This window comes from Diachasma alloeum, unplaced genomic scaffold (assembly GCF_001412515.2).
Source record: "Diachasma alloeum isolate Michigan unplaced genomic scaffold, Dall2.0 Dall_scaffold_00256, whole genome shotgun sequence".
Classification (NCBI taxonomy): Eukaryota; Metazoa; Arthropoda; class Insecta; order Hymenoptera; family Braconidae; genus Diachasma; species Diachasma alloeum.
Genome location: NW_021680401.1, coordinates 2,313,705 through 2,327,005, shown reverse-complemented (window position 1 = coordinate 2,327,005; position 13,301 = coordinate 2,313,705). Strand labels below are relative to the sequence as shown.

At 36.2% G+C, this 13,301-nt stretch overlaps 1 protein-coding gene across 10 annotated transcripts in view; it reads left to right on the top strand.

The window, feature by feature from the left end:
• Positions 1 to 240: 240 nt before the first annotated feature.
• LOC107037598 (protein lap4) overlaps positions 241 to 13,301 on the top strand; it is a gene marked incomplete at its 5' end in the record, with an annotated part of 38,876 nt that continues 25,815 nt past the window's right edge. For 8 of the 10 annotated variants that reach the window (XR_001460855.1, XR_001460857.1, XR_001460856.1 and 5 more), the window contains 15 exon segments: positions 241 to 319; positions 1,612 to 1,701; positions 2,054 to 2,174; positions 2,260 to 2,686; positions 2,772 to 2,883; positions 3,654 to 3,829; positions 3,939 to 4,099; positions 5,652 to 5,762; positions 5,875 to 6,099; positions 7,828 to 8,076; positions 9,189 to 9,273; positions 9,761 to 9,928; positions 11,555 to 11,727; positions 11,826 to 11,960; positions 12,809 to 12,961. Coding sequence is in view for 7 of the 10 variants with exons in the window: in XM_015256226.1 (XP_015111712.1) it covers positions 241 to 319; positions 1,612 to 1,701; positions 2,054 to 2,174; positions 2,260 to 2,686; positions 2,772 to 2,883; positions 3,654 to 3,829; positions 3,939 to 4,099; positions 5,652 to 5,762; positions 5,875 to 6,099; positions 7,828 to 8,076; positions 9,189 to 9,273; positions 9,761 to 9,928; positions 11,555 to 11,727; positions 11,826 to 11,960; positions 12,809 to 12,961 (2,465 nt within the window). 10 annotated transcript variants of the gene reach the window in all.

Here is a 13,301-nt window from a genome sequence, read left to right as displayed (position 1 = left end):
AATATTTAACTACTCCGTGTTGAAAAATAACGACAGCTTCACAACGCTAACATTCACAGATGGAAATACAATTGTTTACGCCTTTTCGACATTGAACGATGAAAAACTACGCGAGAGTAACAACCAGGTGTTTGTCATTATTTCCGTGCGCAAGAGTGCGTCTCAATGCTGGTTACATCACTACCACAATAATTGACCGTCCTTCAGTTCAATAATGTTTTTTTATATTTTTCTTTCCAGACATACCAGACATTCCTGAGAACATCAGAAATTTACGCGCCCTACAGGTGGCGGATTTCAGCAGTAATCCAATACCCAGGTCAGTGTTTACGAAACAACAGTCGATAATCTTATGGATTATTCAGTAGTGAACTATCATTTTGAGATTAGATGCAGTTGTATATCGTTGGAATAATGTTAAGTGAGAGGAAACGTCTGAATCGTATGCATGCATGCACCGCAGTATGAGAATCGTACGTCGATTTATCATTCGTAATCTTATGGGTAAACTATTTTTAAACCTGACGTGGGTATGGGGAACCTGATTGTTCGCCAGGTGACTGGGAATCGAGAGAAAACGTTTGCTTTGCGGTTCATCAAGGGGGAATCACACCGTTTTTTCGAGTACCAGAAGTATTCGATGGAAAATTTCTGCGATTTTTTTAAAATTGCTTCTCTATTAAGGATGTTTAGCCAAAACCCACATTATTCACCATAATTTTGATATTGTCTCATATTCCAGGTTCATATTTGAGCCACACGTTAGTAATAATCTTAAGCCTTCCATCGGGCCATCCTAGTGAGAAATGAATTTCTGATAATCACTTCTTGTAACATTACGCTTAGGGGAGAAACGTGACCGTGTGAACTTTGATCGAGATGTTGCATGGGTTAGACACTCAAGATATTGAAAGAAAACCACAAGCCATTTACTTTAGACTATGGAGAATCTATCGCCGGCGAGAACAAGTAGGGGACCGGGCCATATAGGCGTGATATCTTCGATTGATTTTCGAATTCCTCTAAAAAAAATTTTAATTCAGTGCTGGAAGCATATGAACACGTATAACACACACAAACATTCATCTCACTGTTACAACCCCACTACTAGCCGAAGCGTGCGATGTTGCCCGATCAAAATTCGACTGTTACCACTGCAGTCCTCCATTATTTATGAACATTTTAGGAGGAACAAACGAAAGGAAATCTTTCTTTATGTATGAGGGACTTAAAAATATGCTTTCCGATAAGGAGTTATTGAGAAATTCGTTTATTCGTGGGACATTAATGTTCAGAATTCGTCTTTAATGAATAATGAATGACCAATCAATTATCAATTCGTGGAAAACAGAATTCACCGGAAGTTCTAAAGAATTTCCATTATTTATTAATAAAGATTCTCGTTCTTCAAAATTCACTATTGAATTCAAATTAATTGCGAAATCTGCTTCACGATATTGCCTGTGGGACAGCATTTTAAGATGACAATATGTGAAATAAAAATATTAATTCTGCGTGTGGAAAAGAAAATCTTGTCAATTTTCAATGGTTTTCTAACAAATATTGCTTCTGTGTTCGTGAATATGACGACAAACTTGAATGATTTTACAGGCTACCAGCGGGTTTCGTGAAACTGCGAAACCTTACAGTTCTTGGCCTCAATGATATGTCTCTTACGAATTTACCCCCAGACTTTGGAAGGTAAACCTAATATAGTAATATCATCACTCAAAAGAACAAATTTCAATTTGAGACTTACGATCTCAAATTGAGACTTATGAAAGTCTGAATTAAGACTTTCGATAATCTTAAATTGCAACTTGAACATCATTAATTGCGTTTTGAAACTCTCAACTTGACATTTTCGAAAGTCTCAATTGAAGACTTTCGAATGTCTCAACTTCACATTTGAAAGTTTCAAGTTAAGACTTTCAGCACGCTAAAATAGAAATTTTCAATTCTCAAACTAAGTTTTTTTTCTAGTTAATACTCACTAAATCCACCTCCATTTAATTTCGATCATACGAAAATTCTCAATTAACATGACTTACAGTTTAGAAGCACTACAGTCCCTCGAATTGAGAGAGAATCTGATAAAGTCCTTGCCTGAATCTCTCTCGCAACTATCGAAATTAGAAAGGCTCGATTTGGGTGACAATGAAATCGAGGAATTGGTAATTATCTCATCGATAAATTCACTCTCCAGTGCACCACAAGCACTGATATTATATTGATCCCTGGACGTCCTATTTTTTGTAGCCACCGCACATAGGCAAATTACCAGCCCTCCAAGAGCTGTGGCTAGATCACAATCAACTTCAACACTTGCCACCCGAAATAGGTGAATTGAAGACTCTGGCGTGTCTGGACGTATCCGAAAATCGTCTCGAGGATTTGCCGGAAGAAATAGGGGGTCTTGAATCACTAACCGATTTACATTTATCCCAGAATGTAATCGAAAAATTACCAGATGGTCTTGGAGAGCTTAGAAAATTGACGATATTAAAAGTCGATCAAAATAGGCTATCAGTATTGAATTCTTGTATTGGTAATTGTGAAAATATGCAGGAGCTTATTCTAACAGAAAATTTTTTATTTGAATTACCAATTTCCATTGGAAATTTATTGAATTTGAATAACTTAAATGTGGATCGCAACAGTTTGCAGTCATTGCCGACTGAAATAGGTAAGTAAAAATTATTTATATTTTTCTTTGTACGAATCACAGATTTGCGAGTTAGTGGAATGACAATTTTTTCTTTACTCTCCAGGTAATTTAACGAATTTAGGGGTTTTATCTCTTCGGGACAACAAACTTCAGTACCTCCCGCCGGAAGTTGGTCAGTGCACAGCATTACACGTGCTCGATGTCTCTGGAAATAGGTAATTGCTAGAATTTTATCTCAAAATTTTGAATTTTTTTATAAACTAGGACAGGGCTCGCCCTGTCTTTTTTCCATGGGTGCTAAAATAGTAAAACCTTATCGTTTCTCACTTTCATTAATTTTTATCTCAATAATAATGACGGGAAACATGAATGGTGTCGACAAAGTTTTTCACAATGAGAATTTAATTGTTGAATGATTCATTCGGAATCGGCATAATCCTCTCCATCTTCTTCGTTTCTCTTTTACTTTTTGCGTTCTATTTCATTTTTTAATTTTTTATTTTATTTTGATTTTTATATATACTGTTCTGTACATCGACATCTCCTCATAAAACTGTATATAAAAAGGGGGTCAAATACGCTAACCAGGGGTTGACCTTCCCTTATCGTTTTTTTTGTGTGGGAATACAACGGGATAAAGACAATGAGCAAAATTAGAACCCCCAGCTCATTGTCTGTTCGAGGTATAGGGGTGGTACGTTTTTTTTTTCAACTAGATGACATTTCCATCGTGACGTTCAACTACAGCATTTCAACTGCGACATTTCAATGTATCTTATTTCAACTACGACATATCGACTCACGTTCTTTTAATTACTACAGTTTTATTTGTGATGATTTTAAGGTCTGGATGGATTATTTTTCGACTCGATTGTCTTTCCATCTTCATGATCTCAAATATATCACTATTTTCATTGGATTTTACATCCCGATCTGTAAGATCTCTGAAAACCAACCCGGAAATCATGAAATTATTATTTTTCAGATTGCAGTATTTGCCATACACATTGATCAATTTGAATTTAAAAGCAGTATGGTTGAGTGAAAATCAGGCACAACCAATGTTGACTTTCCAAACAGATGTAGATGAGGAGACTGGCCAAGAGGTATTGACGTGTTTCCTCTTGCCTCAATTGGAGTATCATACCAGCGGTCCACATGGTATTTATTTTACATCTTCACCAGAGCTCTCTACCCAAACAGAATGGGAAAAACGATTATTCAATTTGCTGCTATTTCACTCCTCAATTTTACATTTTCTGTTTCGCAGAACCGGGACGCCTTGGAATGCTGGCTGGCATAAGGGGAGTCGTTCCAGGCGGTGAAATGCGAGAATTAGGCAGCAGTGACGATGAAAATTGGCAGGAGAAGGAGGCGTCGAGAACGCACTCTGTCAAATTTACTGATGATGCACCTGAGGCGGACAAGGAGGTGAGCAATCTGCTTCTACCAACTTCCTCAGCCTATTCACAATCACGTTGTTGTAGCTTCTTTCACTGCATTTGTTGCATGGAACAGGCAGATTCGAAAATTGATAATATGAGTGTAGAGTTAGGGGAGAGTGGGGCCACATGATACAGTGCAAAACAATTTTTTTTTATCAACTCTTTTTATTATTGGGAGTACTGATGAGAATAATAATTTTCTATTCGGTAGAAAAGAACATGCGGTGCGAAAAAATCACTGATATTCGAAACCCCTGTATAGCGTATCGACTACCTCCACAGATGAATCCCACTCCCCTGTTAGATCTCGATCTCAACGTCCACTAGTCAGCTTGTCCCCTAACTCTCCAGCAGCCAAACTAAGACCTCGTCATCGCTGAGTCTATGTTCTCTCCTCATTCGAAACTCCCGAAGGTTTTTCATATATTTCTTATATCGAGACGACAATATTAATAATTTTCACTAATTTTATCCACAGCTCTCTTTTCAAGTAATATGAAATATTTCATCTGTAATTCAATTGATTAGATTAGGGCGATTACACTTTTCTTTTTTCATTCCATTGAAATTCGGCATCACATTTTCCTTTTTCCCCCTCTGGCTCTCCCCCAGGGCCTTCCTCTGGACTTTGAATTTTGCTGTTTCATTTTCTTCTTAATTAATCCATTGACAAGATCTCCCGTCAAAACTACTCAATAATTTTTCATTCTATTGAATGGAAAATTGGTATTCTCATCAGTACTCCCAATAATAAAAACAAGTTGATAAAAATAATTTTTTTTCTCTATTTCATTTACCCCACTTTCCCCCAGAGAACAAAGAAAACTTGTAAAAAATAAATCTTGAAGACACAATGTGGGAAATTCTTATCCAACTCTCCACTACAGTTGCATTTGATAAAACCTTGCAAAATTTTATGTATATATTTAAGGATGTTCTACACCCTTTCTGGCAAAATTGACGTTTTTAAAATTTTTCTAGCAAACTTATGATGGAATTGACGTGAAACAATATAACGTTTTTGCGTTTTGTCATTATCTAATGACTGACGAAATTTTAAGGTGATGCGAACATTTTCCTGCGTTTTCTCTAAACTTTTAAAAAGAATCACAAAACTGTAGAAAAAACGCATGAAAATTATCGCACCACTACGCAACTTCGTGAGCCATTAAAGAATGACAAACGACAAAATCGTTATATTTTTTCACGTCACTCCCATCGATAATTTGCTAGAAAAATGAAAACAACGTAAATTTTGGCTAAAAGGGTGTCGAACATCCTTAATTTTATTGTTATTTTATTTTCTCAGAAACGAATTTTCTCAACTAATCATTAAATTTTCCACCCCTAACTTTGCTTTTAATTTTTCTACCCCTCTTTTATTTCTACTAATACTGAACTTTTGAAAGTAGTATATTTATATTGGTTGAAAGTGCATACCACACCGTAAGTACCCTAAAATCTCATTGTTCTCAGCAACAATTAGTGAGGATTGCTCTGCCCCCTGTCCACGCCTGACAGTATGTTTTTCTTTTCAGACCCCCTTCGTGAGGCAAAACACTCCCCACCCAAAGGAGCTGAAGGCAAAAGCCCACAAATTATTCAGCAAAGGAAAGAACGACAGCAGATCAGGCTCCACCGACGAGCAGGTACTTTCAAATTGAATTTCCAAACTCGAAAATCTACTCAAACAAACTTCATTAACCACTGTCGCATGTCCAATCAATGTTCATTGAAAATTTCAAACTTCAAACTCGCTAGGACGTGTCGCAAACATTTGGTCTTGATAAAACTGAGTTTGACAATTCGCACGAGGAGTCTCAGGATATGGTGGAACAGCCAGAGCCAGCATATCATAATACTACGCACGAGGAAGTTACGGCCTGTCAAACGGAAACGGTGAACGATGGCTCAGTGGAGCAGATACCTGATGAGAGAGATCAAACGCCTTCTCAACCGACGCCAGAGCCACAATTCCACACATCAGTAAGTTTCATGGATATAAATAACGTTTATAACAATCAACGAAATGACTAGTTTCTCACTGAAACAAGTCGAGTAATGGCGGTGCATTCTCGTGAATCATTTGAGGGCCACAAGCGATTTCGGGTTTGAAGGAGGCTTATGAAATTTCAAACAGTATTGAAATTAGCGTGTCACTTAGGGGACACGACTTACTGCGATGCAATTTGTGTTGACGTCGACTCTTGGACGATGATGATAGAAAATTCTAGAATTTTGAAACATTGTCTAAGTAGTTAGGGGTTCAGCCATCATGAAAGGGTCTTGTAGGCTCGGGAATTAATCAGGATGTTTTTGGAGATTCCTACACTGAAAGAAATATCGTCGTAGTATCACAAAACGAACTTCTTGCGCCAAATATCTCATCTCCTCAGTAGCGAAGCGGTAAACTGGGTTGAGCCGATTTTTCGAAAATGAGTTTTTCACTGAAATCGACTGTTGAGGGTATGATGCATCCGCCGCATGAACGATTTTAGCTTCAAAATATATTTGTGGACGTCCACATGAAATGGGACCACTTTGTCGATTCTAGTTTCCGAGATATTCACGTTTTTGTGTCAGCAACTCCCATTTACACCAATGTTAAGGTGTTTTTTCCATCTTCTCCAATGACGTCATTTTTGACCCTATGAAGATCATTTTGGGCTCAAAATGTGCGGAATTTAATCAATATTATCAGAGTATACATAACACCATATCGACAAAGTGGTCCCTTTTCATGCGGACGTCCACATTTAATGCCTTTCTCGGAACGAAATAAAACGGATTATTCCGCTTTACCGCTTCGCTACTGTCTTGAGGATAAATTTCTTCGGATAAGAATTCCGGATAATGTGTCCGACAATGTCAGATTTTGATGAAGTGTGACTTGAACGTCAACATTTCATGATAAAATGAGAATTTCTTGCCACAAGAAATCGGTTTTTTTTCGTATCAGAAGATGAGAAAATGACTAAAAATATTAAAAGCTTCGATTTAGTGAATCATGAATCAGAGAATTTCATATTGAATGAATAGAGAGTTTATGCCGAGAAAACCTCTTCTAGATATTAAAAAATACAACCGTCGCTTACGCTCAATCGCCTCAAGTTCGAAGGGAAACTATCTTTTTTTCCTTCTGTCAAACTATTCTTCTGTTTAAAGGAATATTATCTCATTTCGGAGAAAAACATCATCTTTTCATTCCGTAACTTCCTCCTTAGCCCGAAGAGCATCGATTTCTTGTCTGAAACCTACCATAAATTGCTCAAATACTTATGCGATGTTTTTCGCTCAAGAAATCAGTAGCGAAGCGGTAAACCGGTTTATGTCGATTTTAACTGTTGCCCAGTTTTCAATGAATATCTCAAAATCCAAGGGGGATAGCAAATTTTTTATTATAACCTTTTTGATAGCCCTCAATTCGCTCCACACAAAAGGTGATTACGAAAATTTCGCTATCTTCCTTAGATTCGGAGCTATTCCTCGAAATCTCCGCTGAGGGCTGAGTCGACTTAAACCGGTTTTTACCGCTTCGCTACTGAAATGATTTTGGTGATATCATGACGATTTTTCTCTTCGTGCAAAGTACAATTGGTGATGAGTCAGGGAAATGAATTTGATCAAAGAAGAACTGATGATAAGGGAATAAATAAGCTTGAGGAAGAAAGAGAAGAAAGCACCACCGGGGAAAAAATGGAAATCCTGTTTCAGGATGCTGAGATGAAGGGATCGGTGTCGGAATTCCGGGGTAGGGATGACGATGATTCTCAGTGTGACGATACGCAGAGACACGTTGAATTTACGATATCCGAAGAGGCAGATTGTGAGGTTGGGGGTGAAACGGGTAAGCCAAACAGGCTGCATCGCCGTGACACCCCTCACCATCTGAAAAACAAGCGAGTACATGACTCGATTGACAAGGATAAAGTTGCTTCAATCATCGCACAGGTCAGCCATTTGGTAAAGCATATGAGCGATTCCATCATTTTGTTTTATTCTCGGAGGGAGTTTTTTTTTGAAAATTTTCATTGCATTGGAGGAATTAGTTGTTTCAATGGATCGATGCCTGGCAATCGGTGAACACTCGAGTAATAAGTGGCACTTGTTTTTGTTAATAACATCGTTATTTTTGTTAGTGTTACTAATTAATGCTTATGAGGTTCTGGTTGTTGTTCTTTTAGAGCAAATGTAACATTTGGGAATGTGCGTAGTCACTAAATGCCGTGTCTTTTGGATACCTTGAGTACTTTTAATCACCACTAATGTAGCTTTTATCAATGGTCTCTGTTCTTTTTTTTCATGCTTTGCATCATCTTTAGATTTTCTTCTGATATTTCGTCGTCGTAATTTTTCATCTTCTCGTAATGATTCGTTATTTCTGTGAATAACATCACTGTTTTTTTGTTCGTTCACTGGTGGTTATTGTTTTTACGGAAAATGGGCTATTCATCCGGCAGAAATTGTTTCACGACTCAATTGTTTCAGAGATTGTTACGCTGGAAAAAGTGTTTTACATTTTTTTTTTCTTTATGGCTCATCAGTGAGAATCGCTTACTCAATCACCATTCACTCAGGTTCTGTAAAGAATACCTCTGTAGACAAAGGATTTTTCAGGCTTCGTTTTCTGTTTATATGGATGTGAAGTTATTTAGGTGGAGTTTTATTGTTATACCAACTTTATCACGTTTATAAAACTCGTTGATTGGGGTGAATCGGCCAGGTTTCGAATGAATAGGATTCAGGAAACGGAAAGGTTCAGAAAATTCGTGAACCTCTTTCCTAAAATAAAATAATGTTCCCATTTTTTCTAAAAACTAAGAATTTCTTCTCTCGTTAAGTCCCGGGTGGATTATATATATAATCGATCTTCAACGTATAAAAAGTCTCACTCGAATAACCCACGACTTTTAAAACTCACAGTAGTCTCCCCTTAAGTTTAAAAAAAATGGTCCCTGTTTTCTCGAATCTGTTATTCGAACATCACTGGACGATTCACCCTTGTGCATATATTAATTTTCGTGCTGAATGGGGTGTCAGCGTGATGAAGAAATTGATCATTTATTTTTGCGCAGGCACTGATGAAGAAAAGTGAGGATACGTCGGCTTCAGTCAGTCTTCCAATAGAATCCGTCGATAATTACGATATGCACAGTCAAGGTAAGTCCTGCGGAGGTTTAAAATACAATTTCATAATTAAACTGTTGTGATATTAGGGCTTGGTGCGGATGTTCACTTGATAAAATGAACTGCTAACCCACATTTTTTGTTTTCATTGAGTTCACTTTAAAAGGGGAGATGATAAGATACGATTACCTTACTCATACCTTATCACTGATGCATTATCTCCAATCCATAATGGCACCGCCAGCCTTCTATAGTACGTCTTTGCATTCATCGCGATTGTATTCGGTTTTGTAGAATATCATTGAAGCCTCGATAGTCATTTTTCCGAGGGACTTTTCTATTCTTAAAATGTCGAGAAGATTTAGACTTTTTGTGAGGAAGAGAAAGACGAGGACAGGGAGAGGTGAAACGCAGAGGATTAATTAGTTACGATAGCTGAATTCAGTTGATGATGATCATGTTGAATGAAGTGATTTGTCCTGTCAGTATTTCAAGTTTTTGATTTTTTTTTATTTTAAAGAAGGGGCTACGTCAGACGTTGAACCGACGTTGGAGGTACGCGAAGAGCAGTATGAAATTCATATAGAAAGGACAACTGGAGGCTTGGGATTGTCGATAGCTGGGGGCATTGGATCGACGCCGTTCAAAGGTGACGACGAAGGAATTTTCATTTCAAGAGTGACTGAAGGTAAGTTGATTTGCATAGTTTATTGTTTATTCCATTTAAGACCCGCGTGTATTATTTTTCGAACTTGATTGTTTTTTTTATCTTGATGATCTGAAATGTTTTCCAATTGCCATTCGGTTTTACATAGCCTTGGAGTCTCAAAAAAACTTTGAAAAATACGTGGGAAATTGCTCTTGTATTTTGCACATCATTTCCTTCTGTCATGTGTAATTCATTGTTTATTTCATTTTATTAAATTGAATAAGATTTCTTTTCAACTAATTTTGTCAGAGTTTCAAGTTAGTTGAATGTTATCATCATCATTATTCTTATTATCCCTTTCTTTTATACAACCGATTGTCTTTTTTACGGTTCTATCTCTCCCTTCAGCCCTTCGATAAAATCAGTAGCGAAGCGGTAAACCGTGTCAAGTCGTTTTTTACTATTGGCTAGTTTTTGACGAATATCTCGGAATCTAAAAGAGATAGAAAGATTTTTGTCAGGACCTTTTTTGTAGAACTAATAGAGCGTTATAAAAAAAGTCATGAGAAAAATTTTGATATCTCTCTTAGATTCCGAGATATTCAACAAAAACTGGCTAATAGTCAAAATCGACTTAACTCGGCTTACCGCTTCACTACTGAAATGTTAATAGAAAATTTTTATTTATACATACTTGAATGAATTTGAAACATGACATTTGAAGAAACCATCAGAAAGCTCACTTTCAGGGAAATTCATGAAAAATTCGAAATTTTCGATAATCATCATAAAAATCAAATCAACCAATATAGCTATCGTAATCATCTTTTAACTTCGACTTAATGGCATTAAAACAAACATTTTGAGCTATGATTGAATTCATTTGAAGCATGATATTCAAAGATATCCCCGGGATTCTGATTTTCAAAAAATACAAAATTTTCTCAAATTTTCAAATAAATCAAAATAGCGATTATTGCTATCGCCTTCATCTTCGAACTCGGTCAGAAGGATATCCAAACAATTTTTCAAAGCCATCATTCAATCAATTCAGAACATTTTTTCAATTATCGTGAGACAACCGGTTTTCGAAAAAATTTGGAAATTAAAAAACTAATCGATGAATTAAATTTTAATTAATGGGGATTGATAGAGCTCAAAATACCTACATTTGAAAAGAAAGAGTCAATTCCATCCATTCATTAGCGAACAATTGGAGAAAAACTTTGATACATACGTATCACACTGGGTCGATATAACAAAAAATCCAAAACTTGAATTTCAACGATTACAAAGCTTTCATTCAGAAGCAAAAAAGCCAAAGTACTTGGATATCGTTAATTAAATTCACTGGTATATTTGGCTAAATGGCTTATAATACCCAATCCCGAGTCCCTTAATTTTTCGATACGTTTGATGTTCTGCATTAAGTCCTTGTCTACACAATTTCAATTTTTAAAAAATGAAAAAAATGGGAAATATGAAGTTGCCTCGTGTGCAAAACGTCATTTTATGGAGGAAATGTTGTGCTGGTGTTAAAATGGCCTGAACCACTGCATTTCATATTGTTCAAACATTCTGGGGCAACAATTAACCACGCTTGAAATTTTTTAATTAACTTTTATGTCTTCCCATTGAATCCATGTTTTCCTTTGTTGACATCAGGTGGCCCAGCAGATTTAGCTGGTTTACGAGTAGGTGACAAAGTTATCTCGGTAAATGGAGTTTCAGTAGTTGACGTAGACCACTATGATGCAGTTGAAGTTTTGAAGGCATGTGGTCGTGTACTCATACTTGTTATTCTCAGAGAAGTTACGCGGATAGTGCCACCATCAGAGGTAAATATTCGTGACAATTCCGGGAGATTGATCCTTTTTTCAGATGACGAAGTTTATGGGGTAAATGTAATAATTGTGCTTTCATTAATTGATATTAGCTATCAACGAGGAAAGACTCATTGTGCTCGAGCTTAAGTACAAGTCGCGCACCGAGTGCTACATCGTATGTTTCATCAACAGCAATGTCACATAATCTTGAGAATGGCGATAGCCTCCCTCGTGATGCGAATAAAGTAAGACGAAATTTATCAGTTGAATGATTGTAATCACGTAGGAAAAAATTCCACGGAATTATTCTATCACTTCTTCGCCGATTCAATTGAAAAATTCGGCTGCTTGTCTGCAGTTGAAAAAATGTAATTACTTGATAAAAATATTGAAGAAGAAATCAGTAAATTTTTTGAAATTTTTTGGGTTCAGTAATTTTCTGTAGAAATTCCTGTACTCAATTTTTTTAAGTATTCCGTTTAAGTTCTTTGATGAAAGGAGAAGAAAAATTGAGTAGAAAAATCTCAAAGAATTTAAATCGGGGAATTTTTACAATAAATGTCTCAAAAAAATAATTTCAAAAAATTTTTTGTTTTTTTCTTCAATATTTTTATTAATCAACTTTTCCATACAATAGTTCCTGTTGGTCATTTTCAATAGAAAAAACTCCGAAGTTTTCTGTAGAAATTCCTGAACTCAAATTTTTTAAATATTTCGTTCAAGTTTTTTAATGAAAGGAGAAGAAAAATTGAGTAGAAAAATCTCTAAAAATTTATGAAGAGGGAATTCTGTAGAAAATGTCTAAATAGAAAAAATTCCATAAAGTTCAAATATTTTATTGATTTCTTCATCAATTTTTTTTATTAATTAATTTGTCCATACAATAGTTCCTGTTGGACATTTTCAATAGAAAAAACGCCGCAGCAAAGCGGTGAAATTTGTCGGTAGAATCGGTGGAAAAGAAATAGAATTTCCAACAGAAATCCAATAGAATTTTATACCCAATTCGCTGGGTTCATATATGAAATTTTTTCCTCTGACGATATTTGAAATGACAAGAGGATTAGTTGAAACGAGCATTCTCTTTTCGCAGGTGAAGAAAATCCCAGAGCCCTTACCGACAATGAGAACAGAGGAGCCATTAGTACCAGTTCTCGTTCACACAACCTTAATTCGGGATCAAAATGGCTTGGGATTCAGTATCGCTGGGGGAAAAGGCTCACAGCCAGCTAAAGATAATACAGATGTAAGTTTACTATTTTCAATTTTCTCTAATTCACTGCAGCCGTTACAGATGAAAGACATTTAATCAATGTTTATAGGTAATATGATACCGTTTCTTCGTGTGTGAAACCAAGTATTTCAACAGTTTATTCTGTTTTTTCGTGGAGTTGAACGTAATTATCGCATGAAACTCTTAAAAATTCGCATTTGTTGAGTTGAATTTGGATATGCGTTATCAAATAACATGCAAAGAACCCATATTTTATAAATGTCAAGTCCAATTACAATAGCGAACACAACTATTGTAGGACAAACACAAGAAGAATGAATTTCCAGTTGTTCGGAGAGGGTAATCACTCCCA